At 46.6% G+C, this 25,104-nt stretch overlaps 1 protein-coding gene across 2 annotated transcripts in view; it reads left to right on the top strand.

The window, feature by feature from the left end:
- Nucleotides 1-19,596, top strand: part of SNX7 (sorting nexin 7) — a 60,221-nt gene extending 40,625 nt beyond the window's left edge. Inside the window, exons 8-9 of one of the 2 annotated variants that reach the window (XM_037051357.1) lie at nt 7,263-7,415; nt 19,188-19,596. In XM_037051357.1, coding sequence (XP_036907252.1) covers nt 7,263-7,415; nt 19,188-19,265 — 231 coding nt within the window. In that variant the 3' untranslated portion in view covers nt 19,266-19,596. The remainder of the gene's footprint in view (nt 1-7,262; nt 7,416-19,187) is intronic. The other variant, XM_037051358.1, reaches the window with a different exon arrangement.
- The last annotated feature ends 5,508 nt before the right edge of the window (nt 19,597-25,104 follow it).

Here is a 25,104-nt window from a genome sequence, read left to right as displayed (position 1 = left end):
TCTGTCTCACATCTCTCTCTCTCTCCCCCCGGGCCCTACCTCAATAAATATTTGATGATGCTCCGAGCAATAACACACAGGGAGTCTGAGGCCTGGGGAGGTTTCGATTCACCGTTACTTAACTTGTGACCTTAATCAGACAGTAATTATTCTTTAGCCACGAACATGCAGAAATAATGCTTGCTTTGAAGAAAAATATTTTGAAGATGAATTAATGCGTGTAAATTAGAGCTTGTGTCAGTAAAAAATTTTGTTAAGAGGAAAAAAAGTACAAAAGAATAATATGCCAGAGACTCTGAATCATCTAAATAGTTCTTCTAAAAGCAAAAAAAAAAAAAAAAGCATTATATTTCCACAAAGAACAGAACCATAGTTTTTCCTCTCGCGTGGTGCCCTATCTCTGAATTAAGTGGTTTAATTTCATCTGGTTCTAGGCTTTGGAGACTAAGCTTTTTCTGGGGAATCGAATCAGAGAACCTGGGTCATAAGAAATTACCAAAAAAGTCACTTAATGGTCAATAAGCTTTACTTTTCTTTGTTAGTAAAATGGGGAAAACAATAGTTACCTCATCAAATGCATGATGAGCATTTGATGAGATAATATGTGAGCTGCTCTTTGGTTAAGTGTGGAATGTAATTAAAATATTTTATGACAGAAAATCATATAGCCCGTAAAGTTCTGTAACGTCAGTAAGTTCCGATTTGAGCTTTGAAATAATTTTTAACCTCAGTACCACCTTCTGTGAACACACCATTTTCCCTAAGCCTAGATAATGTTCTGTAGACACCAATACAGGACATGGTCATATCTAATTGGTTAAAAGACCCTGGACTGGTTTTATTTTTCAGGAGACACACTCTTCTTTCTTGAGGGTTTATATTAACAGGACTCACGGAAGCACCTAGAAAGAAATGAATCCTCTTCAGTCGAATGTGTGTTATTTGTGTCTCCACCGTGCAGAGGACTCAAAGGAGAGCACGTCCTAAAAGGGGACCATTTAAATAATTGACTTCCTGTTGCCTCTGGCATTGCAAGAGACTCCGATTATTCTGTTTCGTGAGGGATGTTCATGGCGTTGGAGGCACCGATGTGACAGGTGATGTGTCACCGACGTTCGTGGTATTTTATGACTCAATTTGTCATTTTTGGAAAGTGCATTGTGTCTCACGGCGCCAAGTTCCACGTTGCTCACAGCATCGCCCGTGGGGTTCAGGGGGAGGGGCGTCCCTTGCTGCAGACAAGTGTGTATCGTGAAGCGTATGACAAAGGTGCTACTTAGTAATCACACGTATGCCTGAGCAGCGTTGTATAATCAAACATCTCATTTCTTCAGACACATCTCGCCTCTCCCGCAAATCGCAAAATAACGTAATTTTCTTGTTAAGAGCTCTTATCTCTCTCCTGCAATTTAATTAATGCTTGCTAAGGAGAGGTAGCTGTCAGATTAGAATTGAATTCTTGAGTTTCCTATTGTCTTCTGATGGAGTGGCAATCGAAATTTTTTTTTTATTTAGGTATATTATTTTCAAGAACTTTTCCAAATGATAATGTCCCAGCTTTTCTGATTATGAGGAGAAATTTTTAGCATTTGAATAAATAGATTGAATGGTTGATTTTATGCTATAAAAGGGAATAATAGAGGAGCCCTCTAACAAAGAACACAATGAAGATATTTTTTTTTCAAGGAAGAATAGCTATTATCCTCACATTATATTGTGCGGCTCAAAAATTTTGGCGACACGCGCCTTTAGGGTTACGCACAGGCAGTAGGGAAATAAGCCTAGCTTCTTTCCTCATCTGTTACTTTTCTAAAATTATTCATTCACTCCACCAATAGTTATCAAATTCCCACTTGGCGTCAGTGCTGGGGACTGTGTGGTCAAAACCTGGACCCCTGGGCCCTCGTGGCAAAGCTTGCCTTCCGACAGGGAAGCACATAGACAAATAGATAACATCATTGCTAGTTCTAGTGAGTGTGGGGGAAATGAGCAGTGGATTGAGAGGAAAAGGAGCGCGAACCACCTCTCTTATACAGAAGTGCCCTTCTCAGAAGGATTAGCTGAGGAACTGGCGTTTAAGCTGGAATTAAAAGAGAATTAGCCTGAAGATTGAAAAATAGAATAATTTTTTTTCAGACACCCCTGCCATTTATTTGTCTTCTTTGATATCTCTTAATAATAAAGTTTTAAGATGTTTTTTTCCAGAAAGGTCTTCTACATCTTTTGATAAATTTATGTCTATCCTATTTTTATTTATTGTAAATTATGTATTTAGGAATTTTTATTTTCTCACTGTTGATTTTGGCCAGAGTATAGATATGTAGTTCACTTTAGCGTGTTAATCTTATATCTAGCAATGTTCTAAGTTATTTTTAATTTTAATAATGTGTAGGCTCTTTGGGATTTATTATGCAGAAAATTCTATCATAGACACCTGTGATAGTTTTGTCTCATTTATTCAATCACTGTACTTTGCATTTCTTTTTCCACTTCTCATTGAGCTGGCTAAAAAAATGCATTATAATGTTATTCGTGATGGGATTTCCCTGTATTATTCCAAATTCTAAAGGGAATGCTCTCAGGATTTGTTCCGTTAATAAGGATGTTTGCATAGTGTGTGTATATATTTTCACATACGTGTATTTAATCAGATTAAGGCCATTCTTATCTGCTTCTGTGTGACCAGACACGTAAGTGGCTGCTGGATTTCACTGACAGGTTTTCCATACCTACTAATGGAATCGTATGATGTTTCTCCATTATGAGGTTTTTTCATTTTAACCAACCGTGGATCCCTGGGGTAGAATCGGCGTGGCCCGTGCTGGATTTGGCTTGCTCAGTTTTCCAGGACTTTCGTATCCATGTTTCTGAATAAGAATGCCTCGTCGTCACGTGGTACACAGCCAGCATACACAGATCTGTCTGTAATGCCTCAGTGAAGCTGGGGAAAATGATCTGTGAGTGCCGTTGCCCACACCCGAAGTGTCACTTCTTGGATCAAGGCCACGCTAGCACCGTATGTTTCCGCCCGCTGGACTAATTTGAGGGAGATTGCCAGCATTCGTGACTGTGGGAAGGAGACTTCCTGCAATGCATTAGGCGCAGACCCTCGTTCGCCGTTTAGCCCTGTGGGGTGGGGAGTCTTTGCTCCCCACGCGCCTCCCCACCCCTGGCGGAGCTTGTAAGGAGATGCATTCTGGGGGCGGCAACGGGAAGGGTGAGAGATGACCGTCTCAGGGATCAGTGAGGAAGGGTGGGTGATGAAACAGTCTGCAAAGGGTCCCCCCTAGACAGCTGCGTTGCCAGGAGAGAGGACAGCATGGAAAATGTTGTCTGTGTCCTCCTATCATATGGGCAGCTCCTGCTGCAGAAATAGACCCCGGGGAAGCTGCATTCTCCTTCTGTAGTTTTTATAAATGATGCTTGGACAAAACGGCTGGCGATCGTGGCATTGAACCCCACTGGAATTATCGTGCCAAGAGCATACCGTTTGGTGGTTAGGCAGAGTCGCTTCTGACACATGTTTTCGTGGCGCATGTAGTTCCAACATTTTTACCAAAAACGAGTACTTCCTTGGAGGTAGAGAAGTCAGAACCTGCACCCCAGCAGTCTGAGGGAGCCCCGAGGGGAGCGCATCATTCAAACACGGTCCTGGGAAGTAGATTTTCTTTTCTCCTCGCTATATAGATGAGCAAACTTCACCCTTCCAGGAACTGAACTTGTATGAGGTCGCACTGATATAGAACTTCAGAGCCAGGCTCTGAGGTCACCGACCTAGAAGGGTGTGTGATGATGAATTTCTTAGAGAGGAGGAGCCAAAAGCAACTTCTTAACACCATAGGCAACTGACATGTTATGGGAGTGCGTCTTCCAGCAGATTTCAAAGCACCCGCATCACTTCCTTTTTTTCTTTTCTTTTCTTTTTTTTTTTTTTGTCCTAGACGGAATTCTAGGGCAGCATGAAAACCCCGAGTTAAAAACCTGGGTAAGGAAGCGAGGTCTCTCTCTGGCTGGGTGGCATCACCCGGCCACTGCTCTGGGGTGCAGAGAACCTTCTCTGGGTGGTTGCCTTGCGGTTTTGCTTCTCTGCCTCGGACAAAGAGCTCTGATTTTTCGTCATTTCAGATGCCCAGCTGTGCTCACGGGTGTCTGGTTAGATGATGCCACCCCCAAATTCCCACACCACTGCAGCAGGTCACCTTGGAGGTGTCAAAGCTTACGGGTGAAATCATGGCGCCTGCTGACTTCCAAAAACCCGGTGCTGCTCTGGATGCAAATGGGCCTTCTGCACCTTCACTGGGGTGCACCCCACCCAGCAGGGCTCAGACTGCTGCCTTCAGGCCTTCACTCCCCGGCCCCAGCCCCCTCCTCCAGCAAGCAGCCTTATTCTCCAGCGCCCACCCACAGTCCATTGCCAAAGCCCAGTGATTCTACCTCCCAGCATTTTAACCCTCCTCCTCTCGGGACCCAGGCATCAGAGACTTGATTGCCACAACCGCCCTGCCCCTTCCTTAAGCTTCTTTAGTGTTTCTGTTGTACTTCTGTTAAAATCCAAATACTCTCAGCGGAAACCCTTTAGGGTCTGACAAGCGTCCCTCTATTTCCTCATCTTCTGCTGGTCCCCTACGCACAACGGTCCCCTAGTCACATACTAGGTAGCAGCTGTCACAGACCACCTGCAATTCTTCAGAAACTCCAGAGTAAGCGTGCTGGCAGGACTGCCACCTGCTACTCGCTTTACGTGTGACATAAAGCACCTTTTCCTCTGCCGCTTTTTCATTCCTCCCCTCAACCGTGAGTCCTTGAGGGCAAGCTCCCAGACGGACCGCAGGGCAGGGGCGGCCGAGCGGAGGNCCATTGCCAAAGCCCAGTGATTCTACCTCCCAGCATTTTAACCCTCCTCCTCTCGGGACCCAGGCATCAGAGACTTGATTGCCACAACCGCCCTGCCCCTTCCTTAAGCTTCTTTAGTGTTTCTGTTGTACTTCTGTTAAAATCCAAATACTCTCAGCGGAAACCCTTTAGGGTCTGACAAGCGTCCCTCTCTTTCCTCATCTTCTGCTGGTCCCCTACTCACAACGGTCCCCTAGTCACATACTAGGTAGCAGCTGTCACAGACCACTTGCAATTCTTCAGAAACTCCAGAGTAAGCGTGCTGGCAGGACTGCCACCTGCTACTCGCTTTACGTGTGACATAAAGCACCTTTTCCTCGGCCGCTTTTTCATTCCTCCCCTTAACCGTGAGTCCTTGAGGGCAAGCTCCCGGAAGGACCGCAGGGCAGGGGCGGCCGAGCGGAGGGCGGAGGAGTGAGCGGAAATGAAGCAGACCCTCCCCATCACTGCTCCCTGTGTCTCCGTAGTTCCATTCCAGGTGGCCAGTTTCCTTCATCCTGCTCCTGTCTGCTCACCATTCCTGCGTGTCTCAGACTCGGGAATCTATCGCAGGTACAGCCCTGCTCTGGTTCCAAACTTGTCCCATCTTCTCGTTTCCTGCAGACTCCACACCCTGCTCAGGCTCGCCCCCACTTCCAGTGGTCCGCCACGCCAGCCCCCCGACCCCTGTGTCTCCGGGCCTCTCTGCCCACTGCAGCGTCCAGGCGGTGCCTCACCACCCCTACCCCCAGTCCCCGCCTACTGAATTCACAGCCACAGCCTCCCCTACCCCAGCCCGAATGAATCTTCCTCTGAAGCGTGGAGACCACTTCATTTTTCCCTCTGTTAGGATACAGATGCCATTCTGCTTCACACGGCAGCCTTCGGATTTGCTTTATCTTTGCATGTCTGTGTTCCCACGGATGGCAGTCTCCCCAAGGTCAGAGCTGAATCCACTCAACCTTGGCAGCCACCGGCTCTGCGCAGTCAGCCTGGAGAGGTGGCCTGTGTCCGCTCCGATGGACTCGGACTGTCTCGTCCTGCTGCTAAAAGCCATGCGATCTCTTTCAGTCCTTCCTCCTGGGGTCCCAGCTTGTGGGAGGAAGATAATGCTACCAAATTCGTGGCATTATTGTGCAGATGAAATGAAATAATGTATGGCTTCCCAGGTGGTCGTTATTCCAGCTGCTGTGATTGGTACCAGTGTAGGCACTCACCGTGGGGGAGTGTTGTTTGCCGGAGCGCTCAGTATTAATGGTTTTCACTTAACGGCGTGGCTGATTTGCGTGGCTGATTTCTAGCTACACTCGACAACAGAGGCCAAAAATTACCCATTAGCCTTGCCGTTAAATATAAATCTTTTTTTTTCACTCGCTTACAACCTTTTATTACTTATTCTGGTATTACATTTTACTGGGGAATAAAAAAGGCTGCTTGCTTCTTCCGTTTCCACTAGCAGAGAGAGGGCCAAACAGCCTCCTGGCGTTGTGAAAAGCATCTAACAGCCAGAAGTGGGACTTGAACTTGGGCTAGTCTGACATACAGTCTGTCTAAAACCCAGTGCCTGCTGATGAGGCTACCTGCCTTTATTCTGTCCTGGAAAAATGCTTAACAAATATAGGCTGAAATGAAATAGAACTTCATATTTATATACAAATAAATATAAGTGAATACAAAGTATGGTTAAGTATATAAGCATGCACATGAATATAAATATGCCAAATATAAAACGGCACTGGGATGGGTCACATCTCACAGGTCGGTGGGCAAGGTGAGAGGAGGCGGAAGTGTCTTTCTCGGCCTGTCGGAGGGGCGTGGGAAAGCTGTCAGCATCTTGAGATAGAAACCCGGCTCCGTCACCCGCTGTCTGAGTAAAATTCGACAAACCTTTGGCCTTCCTTTGGCCTTCCGGTTGGATGCGGCCATCTTTACGGAAGTCATGACACGCCAGTTAGTGGGGCATTCTGCAGAAACACTGAAAACTAGGGCGCAGGAACGGGAAGCAGAAGCCAATGGAATCATGCCCTTTAGCATAAACGGTAGCACCACAAACAGCAGGGGCAATGAGAGCGTTGGTGCAGAAGAACTTGAAGGTAACTTTTCGTTCAGTTGCCTTTGCTTTATAACGAGTGAAGCTGAAGCCCAAGGTCGGTGGGAGTTAGCCAGGGCCAGGCGCTCTCTGGAGGCCACCTCCAGACCCCCACTCAGCATCTCCGACCGAATCCAGTGTTCTTCCAACTGTAACCAGTTCGGGCACAGTAAATTCTGGCCACTCTTCAGAAAATACATATTCTTAGGCTGTTTGGATGTAATGTTTGGCTTAGATTCGGTGACTTGGCTTAGGGGCCTGAATCTGTCGATCAACTTCTCCCTCTCCGTGTCTGATTCAGCTCACAGAAGAAATCGGAAAACTCGAGGATAAGGTGGAGTGCGCCAATAATGCGCTGAAAGCAGACTGGGAGAGGTGGAGACAGAGTATGCGGAATGACATCAAGTCGGCGTTCGAGGACATGGCCGAGCGGAACGTCCAGTATTACGAACAGGTGATTTGTGATTTGGGTGTCCCCTCTTGCATCTACAAAGTTATCTCCTCTTGCACTTTCTCTCTGTCCTGTGTTGGAAGAGTATTAAGAAAACAAGTGTCACATTCAAGAGCCTCTTGGCGGCTCGGTGCCAATGGTCTTGCCGGGTAATAGAGCGATGAAACGAGGGTGCGGATGACTCATTTTCTTCCACACAAGCCCCCAGGGCCTCGAGCCATTGAGCTCCATGTGGGAGAGAATGTGCCGCCATGCGGCTGGTGGTTTGCCCCTCCGTTTCTTGTTCTGGAAGGATCTGCGTTCCTCACAAGGGCTTGGTGAGGCTTCCTAATGATTCTCCTGCCTCCCTTCCCTTGACTCTCTCTTTCTTGTACAGTGAAGGGCCAGCAAAGTGAGGAAAGAAGGAGTGGTTACAATGAGACGTGCGTCCCTGTCCCGCCCCTTGCGGTCCTGCCTGCCTGACCTTCTGTGGCTGATCCAAACGTCAGGGAAGGGGCTCAATGTTCTTTTTCTTTTAGTTTAGTTCAGTTTAGTTCAGTTGCTTACTTGTTTTCATCGAAGAAAGAACTTAGTCATTGTTTCGCTTTTTTCAAATGATTATTATTATTTGAAAAACTAACAGTTCCCCAAAGCAGTTATTATTTTAAATGAATTTTATCCCATCACTTTCTTCATCCAGCATGTTCTAAACATGTTCTAGAAGGCATGTGCTCAACATGTATCTTTAACCTCTGGCTGAATTAATGAATACAGGAAACTGATACATTAGGAAAACTGTTTTACGCTTGATAGTCTATGGCGCTGGTCAGTTTAAAGGTACGTAAACCAAAAGATTGTACTTCTTCACGGAGGAGCTAGTGGACGACCAACTGAAATCATTCCTAAGGAAATGCCTTGAAGATTAGAATATGTAATATCTCATCATTGATTATGATGATGAAATAGAAGTGTTTTAAGGTATAAAAATCACAAGACAAATGCACCTACTGTATTTCCCTTTAAATGGTAAGATCTGTACACTTGTTCTAAGTTAGGACTTTCTTTCTTTCTACGTATATTTTATTTCATTTATTTATTTTTTAAATATTTTATTTATCTTTAGAGGGGAAGGGAAGGAGAGAAGGAGAGAAATATCAATGTACGGTTGCCTCTCGTGAGTCCCCTGCTGGGACCTGGCCTGCAACCCAGGCCTGTGCCCTGACTGGGAATCGAACCGTGATCCTTTGGTTCGCAGGCCTGCACTCAATCCACTGAGCTACACCAGCCAGGCTCTTTTTTTGTTTTTAAGAGAAAATGTCCACAGCCATTCTGTAGAACTCCCACAGAAGTATTTGATTTTGATCATACCTCTCACAGAAATACACATTTCTGTCGTTCTCATAGGTTGAATTCCATGTATACAAAATAACTATTTTCTTAGAAACAATTACATTAACCTCACGTGCCATGTGGCCATGTCGCAAATTGTGTTCTTCACGCCATTTGGTATCGGTATGCTGTGTTTTTACACCTTCCCGCGGTGAATTATATTTCTAAATGTTCCTGAATATATGCGCACAACAGGCGCCCTTCACCTCGGATACGTGACTTGGCAGGAATCTTTGGTTTTCGTTATTGTAACTTCAGGAGACACCATGGCTCCAGTTCCTTGTTTTGTTGTGTTTTTTTTTTTTTCCTGAGTGAAAACCTAAGTGCTTGGCACACTGGCCCACGCATGATCGGGGGATTGGAGCCCCGAAGCCAAGGGGCTCCCCGATGAGCCCCAGACTGTGCTCTGTTCATGGTCCAGTCGCAAGGTGCTGTGATGGGCTAACATCCACACACCCCAGTTACACAGGCAGCGAGGTATTCCGTCCGCATCCCCTTTGCAACTGGGATCACATTCTCATGGAAATATTTCTTGTTTTCATCAACATTTGCACAGATAAACCCCCAAGGGGGTTGTTTTTAATGTGATAGACGAAATACAGTCCATTTGCCTTTGGACTTACTTTTATGAAGTCAAATGGTCACAGCTGGCTTATAACTTTAAATTTAAACATCAAAATGATGGAGGAAAATCAGATTATAAATATAAGGCGGAGGTCCATCCCAGAAGGCCGTTATTATCGTATGGAAATGCGCTTCGATGTGTGGATTTAATTCGAGACAGTTGACACCAACTCTAAAATAGAAATTGTATAAAATGAAGTTATTCCCATTTTGGATGGCCAGTCATTAAGAATAATCTTATTGGATCTTTTTTTTTGAAAATGAGAAGAGCACACCAATAAGACGCCAAATCCAATTGAACATGACTGGATCGTTTCAAAGTCTATTAGTGCCCAAATAGCCAAAGACAGGGAGTTCCTGCTAGAACACGAAGGGACAGTAAGACCACGAGATGGGATGCATGCGGTCAAGTGCAGGGACGTTTCTGGTTGTGCCCCAGCCTGGACAGAGAGCACCTGCTGACGTTATTGCTGCTGCTGCTGATGGTGGGGAGGTGTGGGAGGCGGTGTAGATTCCAGATTGAGGAGCTATACCCTTTGATCCCGACATTAATGTTAACATCAGGATCCTGAAAGGAACGCATAATGCGAGCGTTTGCCGAATACCACAGTGTGTTCCTAGGTGAACATGCTGCTTAAAGCGACGGAACTTACTCCTGTGCCCAGGGTGTCGCAGACGCGTCGGCGGATGGAGGTCCTTTTCTCCTGGGCTTCCTTTCCTCATTATGACACCCACGCAGGCAGGCTGAGAACAAGCAGGAATGGCAGGAACAGAGCTAAGGACACTCACAGTTGAAGGAACGGACCGTCTTCCCACGACCTTTCCTCCTAGACTCGGTGCGTTCAAGTGCAGTTACAGGAAAGCCAGTCACTGTGGTCAGAATATCACTAAAAGTCCGCGAGGCCCGTTCTGACTGCGCCAACGTAAACAGGCGCGGTTGCATCACCAGGTCAGAGGCCCCTCCATTCAGATGCTCCTAGTCTTGTTTATGATGTCAGATGCCTCCTGTGAAATCATTCACTTCAGTTTCCATTGGTGTCCAAACCCTGCGCTGAGCATTACGGAGCTTCCAAACTCAGACTTAAATCTTGTCATTAGAGAAGTTACTGTTTATTAGGGAAGAAGAAGGAGGATGTGTATTTTTCACTTGATTCATACAGCTATACAGCCAATCAAAGTTTTAAGGGAAGAGTATTTAAATTACCTGAACCAAAATGCACAGTCTTAATAGAAAGGAGTCATCACTGTGGGACAATAAAAATATCCATATCTGCAGGAAATTCTGGGAAGCAGGGACGCAATGATAGTGGATGCTACTTTCTGGAAAGTAAATGAACAATGAAGTCATGATCAAGGGTGCACCATGTAGCCAAACGAATGATCCAGCTTATTTTCCTAAACTCCAAGGCAAGCGACCGTATTTTTTTGGATCATAAGATGCCCTTAGGTTTTAGAGGAGAAAAATAAGAAAAAAATTTTGAAGCAAAAATGTGGTAAAGTATTTAATAGCATAAATAACATGACATTTCACCAAGGTAGATGTAAAGCTGCTTTTGGACTCGAAGAGGCTCCCCGCTTTTCCTCCCAAATTCAGGGGGGAAGTACGTCTTAGAGTCCGAAAAATATGGTACTTCTGGACCATGTAAAGTTAGAGAAATTATGTTAAAAGCTAGTAATTGTAGCAACCCTTCAAGGAGTAACTGATGGATGAGCACTGACTGTCCCGGACGCCTTTCAAGGACACTTGTGTTCCCTTAGAAATGTCTCCCTTGTTCTGTTGGAGAATGGAGAGAGTCCAGTGAAAGAATTACTAGTGTTAAGTTCACTGGTGCACTACCCCCTTGGGACCATTTTGTAAGTTCCCTAAATATGTCAAACACCCTGGTCCAAGCAAAGATAGTCCCCTGCAGTGACTTTGAGGGACTCATCCCTGCAGAGTGCTTATACTGCCTGGTAGGCGAGACTCCCGTGGCTGGAGTTTTGATGACCCGCTGAAACTTCATTCATTCTTAAAAACACTGGGAATCAGACACATGGTGGCCTTTGTGCTAATCTGTGTGAAGAGAAGTGATCGTGACATTAATGTGGCCCTCGTGCGGATTCGTTCCTAGGCTGAGTGTCGCCCAGCCTAGGGGAACCGTTCTGGGGGGAAGGGTCCTTTCCAGGTGGGAGGTGGAAGCAAAGGAAGGAACCCCTGCCCATTCTCGGTCCTATTTTCTGAATTTTGTTAAAACACTTCTTTAAAAACATGGCAGAAAAGGTCGTGGTGATTTTCAGAGTCACGGACTCTCAGAGGGACTATGACGCAGAGGAGTGGCCAGTTGTAAAAGCAGGAGGGGAGCTGACGACAAGCAGATGGGACCGCCACCCCCCCCCCCCCCNCCGCCACCGCCCCCCCCCCCCCCCGCCCCGTGTGATTGCACCTGTGAACCAGCCAGGAGAGGCCAAGATAGGTTCTGGGAAGGCGGAGGAAGAGGGATTCAGGAGCGCTAATAAAATAAGCAAAATGAATTCCTCATGGAAACCGTGCTGAGGAAACAGCAAACAGAACTACTGTACTTCAAATTATTTCCCTCGCGTTGTTCCCGCCAAGGGGAGTGGAAGTGAGAGTTGAAAGATTTAGGCAAATATAAATGACAGGGACCTCATATCTGGAGTATTTGAAGAGATACAGGATCTTGAAGAAAGAAGATGGGTTGGCTGATAAAAAATAAATAAATCAAGGTGGGGGCCAGGATGCCCTCCTCTGAAATCTTCACTAGGTCCTCTCTGTACCCAGTGTCCTCACTCGTCAAATAGAGGGGTCGATCCCCCTCCCGTTACCTCCCCTCCCCTCTCTCCCCTCCACACATGGTCCTCACGACTCGTTTGGAAAACGAAATTGGAAACCACATCAACTGCCTTAAAGCAACGCCGTCCAACACCCCAGCTGCGCCCCCATAATTGTCCAGTAATTCGGAGGTAAACGTGCTCACGTCAGCTTTCTGGGGTCCGGCTAACCAGACGGAGACACGCTCCATGTTCGCAGCGTCTGGTGCTCAAGTGGCCCGACTTCACTCACAGAATTGGTTTGTTGTGAGTCGGAAACAATGATATGATATAGAAAAAGTCTGGGTGCAAAAGGTCCGCATTCAAAATTTGACTGGAGGGTTGATTCTTGCTAAAAAGATTCTGATCGCCTTCGACCCTGTAAGAGTCCGTTTCCCCAGCTGTAAAACCGGGAAATGGAATGAATGAAATCCGAGGCTCCTTCTCTTCTTAGCAGATCGTGGGCTGGAGATGGAGGACAAATCGTAAAGAAATGACCACAAGAGGGCGTGTGTAGCTAATGAGTCCAACATTTGGTGTTCCGGTTTGGCAGTCATTTCCTTCTTTGCACTATTTACAAATGCACAGTTTTTACTTTTGTTCTTGAGAGAGATGTAAAAGCAATATTTAAAAAAATACAAACCCCCTTCTTTTTAGTTGTTGCTATTTCTAAACGTATACGGAGGCAGGGGATTCTTAGAAGCTGAATTCGGACCTTTCCAAAAAATGAAATTTTTGAGGAATTTTGAACTATTGCAAAAATGATCGATGTTGCTTCCCTCTAGCAACATCCTCTCTGATTTCTTTCGAGCTTGATTTCATAATTTTAAAATATGCGGCTCCCGAAAGGTTTCATGACTGATTTGAATCTTAGGGTTAGGTGGGAAAAAAATTTTTTTTTTTCCCAAAACCTTTCGCAGCCCCTTGCCCTCAGTTGGGGCACGGTCTACAGTTTTTATAAGGAATTTTCTTCTGCAGTGAGGTTGGCTTCCTGGAGAGACGTTTACATAGTTGAGCTTCAGTATTTCTTCAAATAAGAGTGAGCACCCAAGGTCGTTGGAGACAGCGGGCAAGCACTTGAAGGACACCCAGGCTCTGCCCTCACTTTTAATTTATTAAGAGAGACTCAGTGAGCATGGCCCTGTCCAAAAGGCGCCTCTAGACGTGCACGTTAGAGGGGAATGGGAAGCACGCCAGGTGGTGCTCTCCTGTGGAAGTTCCTGGTTTGGAAAGAAATATGTGGGTCCTGACTGACACCATGTTATTTCTTGGGTATGCGGCTCAGTGGGCTGGGTGTCGTCCCGCAAAGCGTAAGGCGGTCGGTTCGATTCCGGGTCAGGGCTCCGGCCTGGGTTGCAGGTTCAGTCCCCGGTCAAGGCGTGTGAGAGAGGCAACCAATCAGTGTTTCTCTCTCACATTCACGTTTCTCTCCTTTGCCTTCTCTCTCCCCTTCCCTCTCTCTAAAAATAATAAATAAATAAAAATTTAAAATATATATGGTAAGGCTTGGCTTATATCATGTTTTATAACCGTAGGTACTGTCATGTTAGGCAAATGTATGGTTATTTTACTTTGTTACAGGGCTATAGAGATAGTATTTATTAATTTAACTTTGGGGGTAATTTGGGTGAAACTAAAGTTTCTTTTTTAAGTTTTATTTTACAATTACAGTTTACATTCAGTGTTATTCTGTAGTAGTTTCAGGTGAACAGCGAAGTGGTTAGACAGTCATGTCCTGTGCAAAGTGGTCCCTCCCGTATTTCCAGTTCCCACCTGGCATGTACACAGTTATGACAACAGTATTGACAATACTCCCTAAGCTCCACTTTACATCCCCGTGACTGTTCTGTACCTACCCACCTGTATTTCCTAATCCTGTTCCCATTTCCGCCCAGCCCTGCAGCACCCGCCCCTCTGGTGACTGCCGGTCTGTTCTGTGTGCCTGTGAGTCTGCCTGGACGGAACCAGGTTTCCTGGTGGCTGTTTGGTGAGTGGGGCTGCAGCCTCACCCGTGAGGATGTCACACTGTATGTTGGTGCTACCACATGGTGGCTGAGGGCGTGGGCTTCGGACAGGTAGCCTGTGGCCTTGAGCTGAGAGACCTTGAAGACTTCTTATTCCAGTGTCCTCTTCTCCAAGGCGCTAAAAATGATGGTGCCCACACCATAGATGTGTTTGGGTGTGAAGATGTACCTAGGTGTGTGTGTAGGGAATAGCGTGAAGATAGCTGGAAGAAAGGCCTAGAAGCAAATTTCAGTATTCTTGGTAAGTCACTGACATGACTGGTTTTGATTCTTTCATACTCGGAAATACTTTTCTGGAGCCTCAGCTTATCCTCTAAGTCAGGACTTCTTCCCCTTGAGCGTGAAACCGCCAACATGAGAAGTATTGGTTTGGCCAAAAAGTCCGCTTAGTTTTTTCCGTAAAATAAATGACAACATTTTCCATTTTCATCGATCACTTTATTGATTTGGATATTTTGAGTGTGTTGGCTATCTCCTACGTGGTATAACATTGATTCTTCTCAGTAAATGTCTGAATTTGATCATTATCAAATGATCAAATTATCAGCTTTAGTTGGTCTCCCAGACCGTGGAGCATCGTCCAGCGAGAAATCTCCAGCGTGAAACTTCGCAAACCACCTCTGACGCGTTCAGTCCGTCACAGCAACTTCTCCACACTGCACACAACATCATTTTTTTTTGCATTTCAGTTGTGTTTTAATCTGTCTTGAAATAATAAAGCACACTACACTGAGTTCTTGCTTATCTTCTTCCATCTTCAATATTAAAACGGCTACACAAAAATTCACCAATTTTGATACAATTTTTTTAAATGCAGGCTGATACGACAGCTGTCACAATACAGTGTAACAAAATTCTTTCCAATGAACTTAAAGACAACTAAGCACTCCTGGAGCCATCTTGCAGGGAAAATAAATGAGCTTCCTGGCCAACCCAGTGAGTCCCAGCTGCTCAGTGGATAACATACATGTAATCCTCAACTCAGTGCCCAGCTCATGAGAAGGTTTCAGTGAGTGTCGACTGCTGTTAGCAACCGCAGTACCTGAGAATATGTCTCATTTGTGTATGAATCACTGGAAATTCTTCATCATGACAATTATCTCACAGGTATCAAAGACCGAGGGGGGGAGTAAAATTTTGCGTTTGATGCATTCACACTCGGTCATGCCCCCTGAGCAAGGCGTATTTATGGATTGTAGATGATATCAGTCAGCCCCTGGGAACCTGCCCCTCTGGCTCTAGGAGGAAAGGTAATGGGCACCTGTGGCCCCAGCCCCTGAGACTGGGAGCACATAGATAGGCCCAGAGAGGGGCAGAGGTTTGCCTGAGGTCATGTGGAGGGACAGAACCTCCTCACCTCCCACGGCTTGGAAACACTATTCTTAAATGTAGAATTAAACTTACTTTCCGATCAAAGCATTGTCTAAGTGTCCTGTCTGTGTCTTTCAGGGGCTTCAAAAGCAGGTGTGCAGGGACCAGGGGCTTTCGTTCACCTGCGGGGTCTGTTTCCCTAGCTCAGGCTTAGCGTGGCTCCTGGGCTCCTCCTGCAAAGAGAAGCTGCAGTCCGGGGCCCTTGGCGCCGTCCCCTGGGGAAGAAGTGCTGGATTCCCAGTGAGGGGGGACTTGTGATGAACATGCCCAGCAGTATGCACAGGACATGCGCTGGCCTGCTGTGTGTCCTCGGGAAACAGGACCCTGCAGAGGCCACTGACATCCACGGGTCCCAGTTGCCTGGGCTGTAAGGTGCAGGTCCTCGATTTCATCTGGCACCGCAGCAAACAGACGAGTGTGGACGCCACTGGCAGTGGGATTCCTGGGGCTGCCTCTGCCGCGGTCACACAGGGACCCCCCGGTGCTACCCTAACTTTGGTAGATGTTCGCTCGCTTCACCAATTGTGAAGATTTAAACGTGGGAAAACACCAAGTCCCTGATAGAAAACAAGGAGAAGCATAATGGCTTTTTAAAAATGTAATTTGCAGTGGTAAACAAATCTCACCCGAGGCTTTTAGATCTTCGTTGTTGCTGTTTTGATGATTCTTTTTCGAGGCTTTTAGATCTTCGTTGTTGCTGTTTTGATGATTCTTTTTAACCTCCTGTTATTAGTGTCCTGAACTGAACTAAATTGTTTCCCTGTGTTGTGTAAACGGTCCACTTCTTAAGTGTTTACTTAGCTGTGTCATGCTCGAAAAAGCATGCATGTGAAAAGATTGACAAGTGTTAGATATTGTCTTCTATTATTTGAAACAGATTTATGTGTATTAACTGGGTAAATGTGTAACGCCTTAATAGTCAACATTGGCAGGAGGTGGCAGTTCCCATTTATTTAGTAAAAAAGTTTGCCGCCAGAGTTCCCAAACAGACCTGGTAGCGTCAGCAGCTGCACCGTCGGGGTCAGACCGTCGGGGTCAGACCGTCGGGTTCAGACCGTCAGGTTCAGACCGTCAGGGTCAGACCGTCACCTTCGCTGGCCTGGCAACCCCATCCATTAATCAGCGCCCCGAGCGGGGGACAGGCTTTCTGGGAAAACAAAGTTAGAGAGCCATACAAGCCAGCGTGTGGACTGATTAATGGTTGGGTTGAAAATGCAGGTTTTTCGGTGCCCAGTGCACCCTTCTCCGTAGTCATGTGCGTTTACTGAGTACTGACTGTGTGCCTGGCGTGGAGAAGAAACTCCGTCCTCTTCAAAGGACAGAGGTGCTCATGGAAACAGAGAGTTTCCGAGAGGCGGGTAGGGAATCTGTCTCTATCCAAGGGCGCAATTTGATCAGCTCACTTGGCCATGAATTTGACGCGCTGAGATTTGGTTTAGATTTTTGCATCCATGTTTATGAGGGGCAATGGTTTGTAGTTTTCTTGTAATATCTTTGGTTTGGGTAAGTTGGAAGCATTTCTGTGCCTTCCGTTTTTTCTGGAAAGGACTGTGTAGAATTAATATGAATTCTTCCTTAAATGTTTGATAGAATCCAGCTGGGCCTGGAGTTGCACGTGTGAAATATTTAACACCACATTCAAATTCACTTGGGTCATCTGTTGTTGCCAGAGTGAGTTTTGGTAGTCTGTGTTATTCTCATTTATGTTGCATTGATTCCCACTCTCATCTTCTCTGGTTGGTTGGTTGGTTGGTTGGTTGGTTGGTTTTCCTGCTTACTTTAGGTTTAATTTGTTCTTTTTGGAGTTTTTAAGGTAGAAATTTAAATCATTTATTGAAGAACTCTCTTCTCTTCCCGTGTAGGCATTTAGTGCCATAAGTTTGTCCGTGTCCTGCATTGGTGCCATCCCCGAATGTCCGTATGTTGTATTTTCATTTTTATTCAGTTCAAAATACGTCTAAATTTCCTTTTAATTTCTTCTTTGATACAGGGGGTTATTAGTAAATGTCCTGTTTATATTTCAACTATTGGGGGATTTGCCAGATATCTTTCTACTACTGGTTCCTAACTTAATTCTATGATATTCAGAGAATAAACTTCATATGATTTGCCTGTTCTTAAATTTATGGAGACTTTTTGCATAATCTTTTATTTTGCTGTTAATTTTTTATTTGTTCCTTCTGTTCTTTGCTCCCGTTTTCCTGGTTATGCCTTCTTTTGGATTAATAGGCAATTTTGCACAAGGTCATTTTAGGTCTTTTGTCCGTCTGTTAGGTATAACTCTTTGTTTTATCATTTTAGTGGTTACCTTCAGGCTCTTCGGGTGAGTCTTCTCCTCTGCCTTCAAGTGATACTGTGGCCGCCTACCTGTCACTTCCATGCCTGAAATTATATTCTTCCGTTTCTTCCTCCTTTATATGCCATTTGTCATACATTTCACTCATATCTATTATAATTCTCACAAGATCTTATTACTCTTATTAATTAGGTAGTCAATTATATATTAAACATATTTAAGTACTAAAATGTTATGTCTGCAGCCATGCAGTCATTGTATCCAGGACTCTTTATTCCTCTGCACGGATCCTTCTTTTTATCTGCTCATTTCTTCTCCACCTTACAGACTTAAAAACAAATTGGTCTGTTGGTGATAAATGCTGTAGCTTTTGAAAGTCTAAAAATGTCTTTACTCTCCCTTTGTCTTTGAGGGAGATGCTGGGTTCACAGTGTTGCTCCCTCTACCGCTTTGGAAATGTTGCTGTACTTTCGTCCCACATTATTTTGGACGAGAAGTGCTGTGGCCCTCGTCTTTCATCCTCTGTGTATAAAACACAGACTGTTCGGATCGTTCTGTGGAGAAACGTCCCACAGACAAGCGAGACCAGGCCACTGGGCAAAGATGAGCCCTGGGCAGAGTGGCGGATGGGCCACATCACTGCGCGTGCGCCTTCGCCGTCTCCCGTCTCTCCCGACCCTCTTTCCCTCCCTGTGGCCCGTTATCAACCAAGCCTCAGCACCTAATCCCCGCAGACCACCATTCCCTAATTGCTCAGTTTTTGAGTACTTGGTTTGTGCTGGGCGTTCGTTCTGCCTAGAGATTTATACAGATGACATGAATTTAATTTTTCCTCACAATTGCTTCCACGGTTAGCACACACTGCCATTAACCTGAGCAATCGCTGCAGAAACTCTAATAGAGATGGTCAACGGGCGCACACTCATCCTGCCTGTGGGGTTCGGGTCTGATTACGGTGTACCCGAGTCTCCACCCCTCTGCCCCGCACCTCGCGCCTGCCCCCTGCGACCCCAAAGGTCCGCCTCTCCCTGTGTACCTTGGACAGTGGGGTGACAGTGTATCATTTCAGCCAACGAATCCACACTAATCTTTTCCCCTTGTATAGGGTCCCCCCTTACTGAGCAATAGTTCCCCTCGTTAAGAATGAAAACGTGTAGAAAATGACGAGCACCCTGGCAAGCTGGCGGCAGGTTGCCGTAAGTCAGATCGGGGAGGGCTTCCATCCGTGGGCACTGACCGTGAACTGCTGGTAATCTCCTCCTGCTGTGTGTTCTCCTCACTCAGTGCCTCGCCACGTGGGAGTCCTTCCTCGCATCGCAGAGCGACCTCTCCTCCAAAGAGCCCTGCGAGGAGAATCCTTGACCCTGCGGAAGATTCCGTGACCTTTGGGAGGCAGCACGGATTAGCCAAAGTCATTCTTTCCGGATGGGTCGTGTCCTTGACAAAGCGGGCGCGAGATGTTTCACGCTATCTGGAAAACCAACAAGTTGGAGCTCAAGTATTTCGGATATGTATATCTATATGTCTATATATACATATATGTATATGTATAAATATTTGACTTAGTTTTAATTATGTTCTCAAATTTGTATGCCAATAATGAACTATAGAAATTTCTTCCGTGCGTCATTGTCTGTGGGACATGTCACTTTAAATAAATTATAAAGACTCGATTTTAATAAAAAGTTTCGTACGAAAGGACGGGCTGTGGCGTGTTCTTTTTCTACAGGGAGCTCAGGCCTCGGGAGCGGGTTCTGGTAAGAAACCGCACTCACCTTCATTTCATCATCGTTTTCTCTGGACTATGAGTCCCTGTGATATTAGGAATTGGAAATAAATATAAAAACGGTTTCATATTATTAAACATCACTGATAACGGTTCAAAAGTTGGTTCGTTAAAAGTTAAGTACTTGTTTTCCACGATTTCAAAAAGGTGCCAAACTAGGCTTAGATTATTATTTCGGTTATTAGTCACCATTACACCATCACATTCCCTCTCGTCAAATTGTTTGGGTATTTTTTTACATTGTCTCCACTACTCCCATCTAGCTTTTCTTCTTAAGGTACACGGCGTTTATCAGATTTGTTCTTCCACTTATTTATTAAACTAAATAACTGTGCCTCCTGTTGGGGAGGCTCGGTCCCAGGGCTTCGGATCCACAGGGATGAGGAAGACCCAGCGCCCTCCTCCGCCCTCCAGACTCACGTCCTAGGTCTCGTGACCATGCACAGTGATGCCCTGTTCCTTCTATGGCTGGGTCTGAACACCGAGTTCGTGATAGTAATGGCATATTCGCTGAGTTTGGGAAATAGATACTGCTCCAGACATTGAGTGAAGCCGGAGGCGTTGGGTCCCACATGTGGCATTGCCCGTGGACTTCATCCTTCGGGTAGTGGCCCTAAAGTGAGTGCCACCCACACAAACCCGGACGTGTGAAGAATCTTAACCAAAACAAGAGACGTGAGCACATTTGCAAATACAATCCTCAACCCTCTCCTTCAATACCGGCCTGTGGGAAGGTCAAACGGTTCGCAGTGGCGACTCTGGCTCCCTTTTCCGTGTCCGCTGGCTGCTGGAAGCCTCGCCCCCTCCTCCCCTCCCACCCGCCCACGTGGGGCAGCTGCTAAGACAGCCAGAGGGCGCCCTTGTGCGGCTCCGGGAGGCAGTTCAAACTATACAACCCCCTCTCAGTGTGGAATTGTTCATCACCTACGCTTTGCCTGCCACTCCCCACCCTGCCCCCAACTTCTTCAACGGAAGAAATCACTCCTTTGCTTTTTCTGTCTATTTCCCCAGCTAGATTTGCCTCTTCTAGGTATTTCATATTAATGGAATCATATAGTACGTGACCTTTGTCGCCTGCTCCCTTAACATGACATTTTCAAGGTTCGTTCATGTTGCAGCATTTGTGAATACTCTAGAAGCGAAATTAAGGGGTTGAATCTCGCCCCCCCTCTTTCCAGGGCCGTGAGACTGTTTCTGAGGGGCCTGCACTGTTCTCCATTCCCACCAGACGCGTGAGAGGCTCTGACTCCGCACCCCCCCCATCACACCTGCTGTTTTCTGCTCTTTTGTCATCAAAATCCTGGTGGCGGGATGTCTCCCTGCTGTTCTGGTGGCCCTTCCTGTTGTATCTTTTCATGTGCTTGTTGGCCATCCTGTGCATTCTCTGGAGAAATGTCAAATCTTTTGTGCATTTTTAGAGTTGTGTCTTTTTATTATGGAGTTGTGAGTTATTTATATAGTTAGATCTGAATGCCTTATCAGATTACGACTTGCAAGTAGTTTTTGTTTCAGTTTCTGGAGAGTGAGCTTTGAAACACAGATGTTTTTCATGTTGACGAAGTTCCGTGTATTTGGTGTTTCTCTCGTTGTCTAGACCTTTGGTGTCGTGTCTAGCAGTCTACCACCAAGTCCAAGGTTATTCAGAGGCACCCAGTGCTTTCTCCTCAGAGCCTCCATGTTCAGGTTCAGGACTTGGACCCACGTGGAGTTAGTGATGGTGCAGGATGTGAGAGAAGGGTGCACGTTCGTCCCTTTGCATGTGGACACCCACCTGTCCCAGCGCCATCTGCTGGGGAGACCGCCTGTCATCCTTGCAGCCCGGGGACAGGTCCCTGCAGCGCCCAGCGTTCAGGTCTCCTGAACCGGTTGCGACACGTGCTGTGATGGCCTTGTCAGTAACATGAAATATGATTACTGGGCACCTCGGCATCGAACTCTGTCATGTTGTGACCACAACAGAATAACCCATTTGCCTTTTACTTGGAAGAAAGATCGGCCCTCACGATGACATGCACCTCTCATTCAACACGTGCCTTCTTCCAACAGCTGCTTCCCAAAACACAGAGCCCATTCTGTCCAGTTCCTGTCCCCCAGCGGAGTAGTCAGCTGATCAGGGAGAGGGTCCTGATGTCTCACTTTTTAAAAACCGGGGGTAGGGTGACAGGCCGCCTTCGGAGAGAAGTCGAAGTTGCCTGGAGGCGGAGCCTTTCCTGCAGCACGATTCTGACATCCCGCTCACAAACGTGGAGATAATGGTCCCGGGTGTTTAATAACAGCTTTGGATAGAATTAAGTTCTGAGCGTACTGTAAAAAGAAAATAAAGGCATTTTAGCATTTGAAATCCGGAGCCCCGATCTCCCATCTGTGGAAAGGGGGAATTAATCTGCCAGATGTACATTGCTGGGACGCGCGAGAATACATTATACACAGCTGACTTAGGCTATTCACTCTGACTTCCCCCCGCCAAAAAGGATTACATTCTGCATCGGCTTTTCCCCGTGTTCCCCTCCCTGCCCACACCCCAATGCCCACCCATGAATTCAAGCTGAGATCCCACCCATGAGTTCAAGCCGAGATAAAGCAGGCTAATGGTCATCGCTAGCAAAGGTATATTTTAAAAAAGTTTCCACATAGAATGCATACGTGTGACTATAAATAAACATGGACACATATGTGAGTTCTTATTTATGTACACGTGTGTGTGTGTGCATGTGTAGTGTGTCAGGGTGTGTGGTGATTCTTGGAAAGACATGGGAATTAGAAATCGCTGGAGCAGGAATGTGGGGGTGACTTTGCCCGCAAGTCCCCCCATCCGCCATGGATGGAAGTAACACTACCAAGACATGATCTGCTTGGGGAGGAGAGGTGGCCAGCTTCTCAGAGGAAAAAGGCCTCGAGCCCCTTCCTCCAGGGGCTTTTATTGGGTTCTAATACACAGGAATACAGGGCGGCAAGGATCAAACAGTAGATAACGTTTCGAAGAAATCTGAGGGCTTAGTCTGAGTCAGAGTCTGTCAGGAAAAGGGTTTGCAGAAACTTTGGGAGACATACTCATTTCCTGCTTGGACGCTTAACATATGAATGAAAATACTTTTAGCAAAGCAGGTTTCACAGGATTTTAAGGAATTCTTTCTGATGCCAGATTTCCCCGGATTCGCTCTAGCAGGCAAGGAGCTGTACCCACCCCCCATCAGGTTTTCAGGCTTAAGTGGATTAGAGCCAGGAAGCACTTCTCCCAGAGAACATGGGGACTTGGGCTATGTCAGAATAGCAGGGGGGGCGAGGGTCCATCACTCCCTCTTTGTTGCAGCCCCCCGAGTCCTTCCACAATGGCCTCCCAAGTGATCGTGTCTGGCTTAGGTTGCCCCCACTGTGAGGAATATTACCTGTCATGGACATCGACCAAGCTTTGTGGGCAGGGGAAGAAGCAGAAGCAGCGCTTGCTGCCAGAGACAAGCTTTGTCTCCTGTGGCTCACCTTTCAGAGGTTGCTCACTCATCCTTGGCCATGGGGGGCAATTACAGTTCCTGAAACCAGGCAGAGCGGTCCCCAACACAGGAAGCCAGCGGCAAGCACACTGCTTCTTACGGTCCCGCCTCCTTTCCGTGTACCCAGCTCTGCGAGGTTTAACGATGCATTGATGGTCCTCGACGTCAGGTTACTGAGCACCGAGATCCTTTCAAATAGGGCAGCCGTGTGTGTGCGTTCACCATCCTCAGCAAAATGTAACTGTTTTTTTTTTATTGACTGATCTTTTTTTTGAGAAAGAAAAACTGTACATCAATTTGTTGTTCCACTTATTGACGCATTCATTGCCTGATTCTTGTATGTGCCCTGACTAGGCATGGAACATGCAACCTTGGCCTCTCGGGACGACACTCTTATTACATACATTCCAAAGGTCAGAACTGAGCTTCTGCAGCTCCTGTTTATATTTCTCTTAATGTAAGCCGTGAAGATTGAAGAGATTGTTTGTATTTTTTATTCTAAAGCATAACAGGGTAATTTAGGGGTAAGATCAGAAGAACAATGCTTCCTCGTTTGGGGGGGAATCATCCCGGAATGTGCAATTTAAAGAGCTCATCAGAGCTGCTTAAATGAGGCATCTGATAATTATGCACAAAAGATGTTCTCTTTCTGGTTGAAGTATTATGATTACTGATTTTAAGATTAAATGATCACTTTTAAGTGGTACATTGGAACCATCTGAGATTGCAAAATCTTTTGGACCTCTTTGCCTTGAAAATCCCCACTCACGCATCCATTCCTGTGCTAATCCACATACCCCACCACCGGTAGGGGTCAGACACCGTCACCTGGGCAGTGAGAACAGTCTCGGTAAATAAGAGAAAGGTGACCTGCCCTCGGTGAGCTCACAGTGGCATGAAAACACCAGCCTCGCCCATAAATACATCTCAGTGGATGCACCCTTCATCTCTAGGGCAGCCATTGTGAAGTGGCTTAACCAACAGAAATGTCCTGTCTCGCAGTTTCAGAGGCAGGACATCTGAGGTCAGGGTGTCAGCGGCACCACCTTCTCTGGGAGGGCTGTAAGGGAGAGCTCCCCCCCACCCCCCGCCTCTCCCGGCCTCTGGTGTTGGCTGGCCGTCCCTGGTGTCCCTCGGATGGAGGTGTCTCCCCAGGCACGGGGCCAGCTCCTCCCTCGGCATGTTCCTGTTGAGCGTCCGTCTCTGTGTCCAGATTTGCTCTGTGCACAGGACACCAGTCATAATGGATGAGGGCCGTTTGCACAGGACACCAGTCATAATGGATGAGGGCCGTTTGGACCACCCTAAGGACCTCGTTTGANAGGGAGCGCCCCCCCCCCCCCCGCCGCCTCTCCCGGCCTCTGGTGTTGGCTGGCCGTCCCTGGTGTCCCTCGGATGGAGGTGTCTCCCCAGGCACGGGGCCAGCTCCTCCCTCGGCATGTTCCTGTTGAGCGTCCGTCTCTGTGTCCAGATTTGCTCTGTGCACAGGACACCAGTCATAATGGATGAGGGCCCACCCTAAGGACCTCGTTTGAACTGGGCCACCTCTGTAAAGACCCTATTTTAAAACTAAGGGCACAATCTGAGGTGCTGGGTGGGTAGGACTTCAGCATGTCCTCTCTGAGGGACACCCCATAACAATGCAAAACTGCAAACTGGTGAGCGCTACGATGCAGAGACAACGAAGAGAATAACGTGGAGCATCGATGTTTTTAAATCGTCACCCAATGATATGTTTATTGATTTTTAGAGAGAGAGGGAGAAATATTGATGTGAAATATCTATTCGTTGTTGCCTGTATGCGCCCCAACCAGGGATCGAACCCTCACCCTAGGTATGTGCTCTGACCACAGATCGAACCCACTGCCTTTTGGTGTACAGGACAATGCTCTGACCAACTTGGCCCCCCGGCCAGGGATGGAGTGTC

The sequence above is a fragment of the Sturnira hondurensis genome, unplaced genomic scaffold, assembly GCF_014824575.4.
Source record: "Sturnira hondurensis isolate 20B ecotype Veracruz unplaced genomic scaffold, ASM1482457v3 Scaffold0007217, whole genome shotgun sequence".
NCBI classification, from domain to species: Eukaryota; Metazoa; Chordata; class Mammalia; order Chiroptera; family Phyllostomidae; genus Sturnira; species Sturnira hondurensis.
Note: the sequence above shows the minus strand (reverse complement) of the source record. Positions and strands in the feature narration are given on the sequence as shown.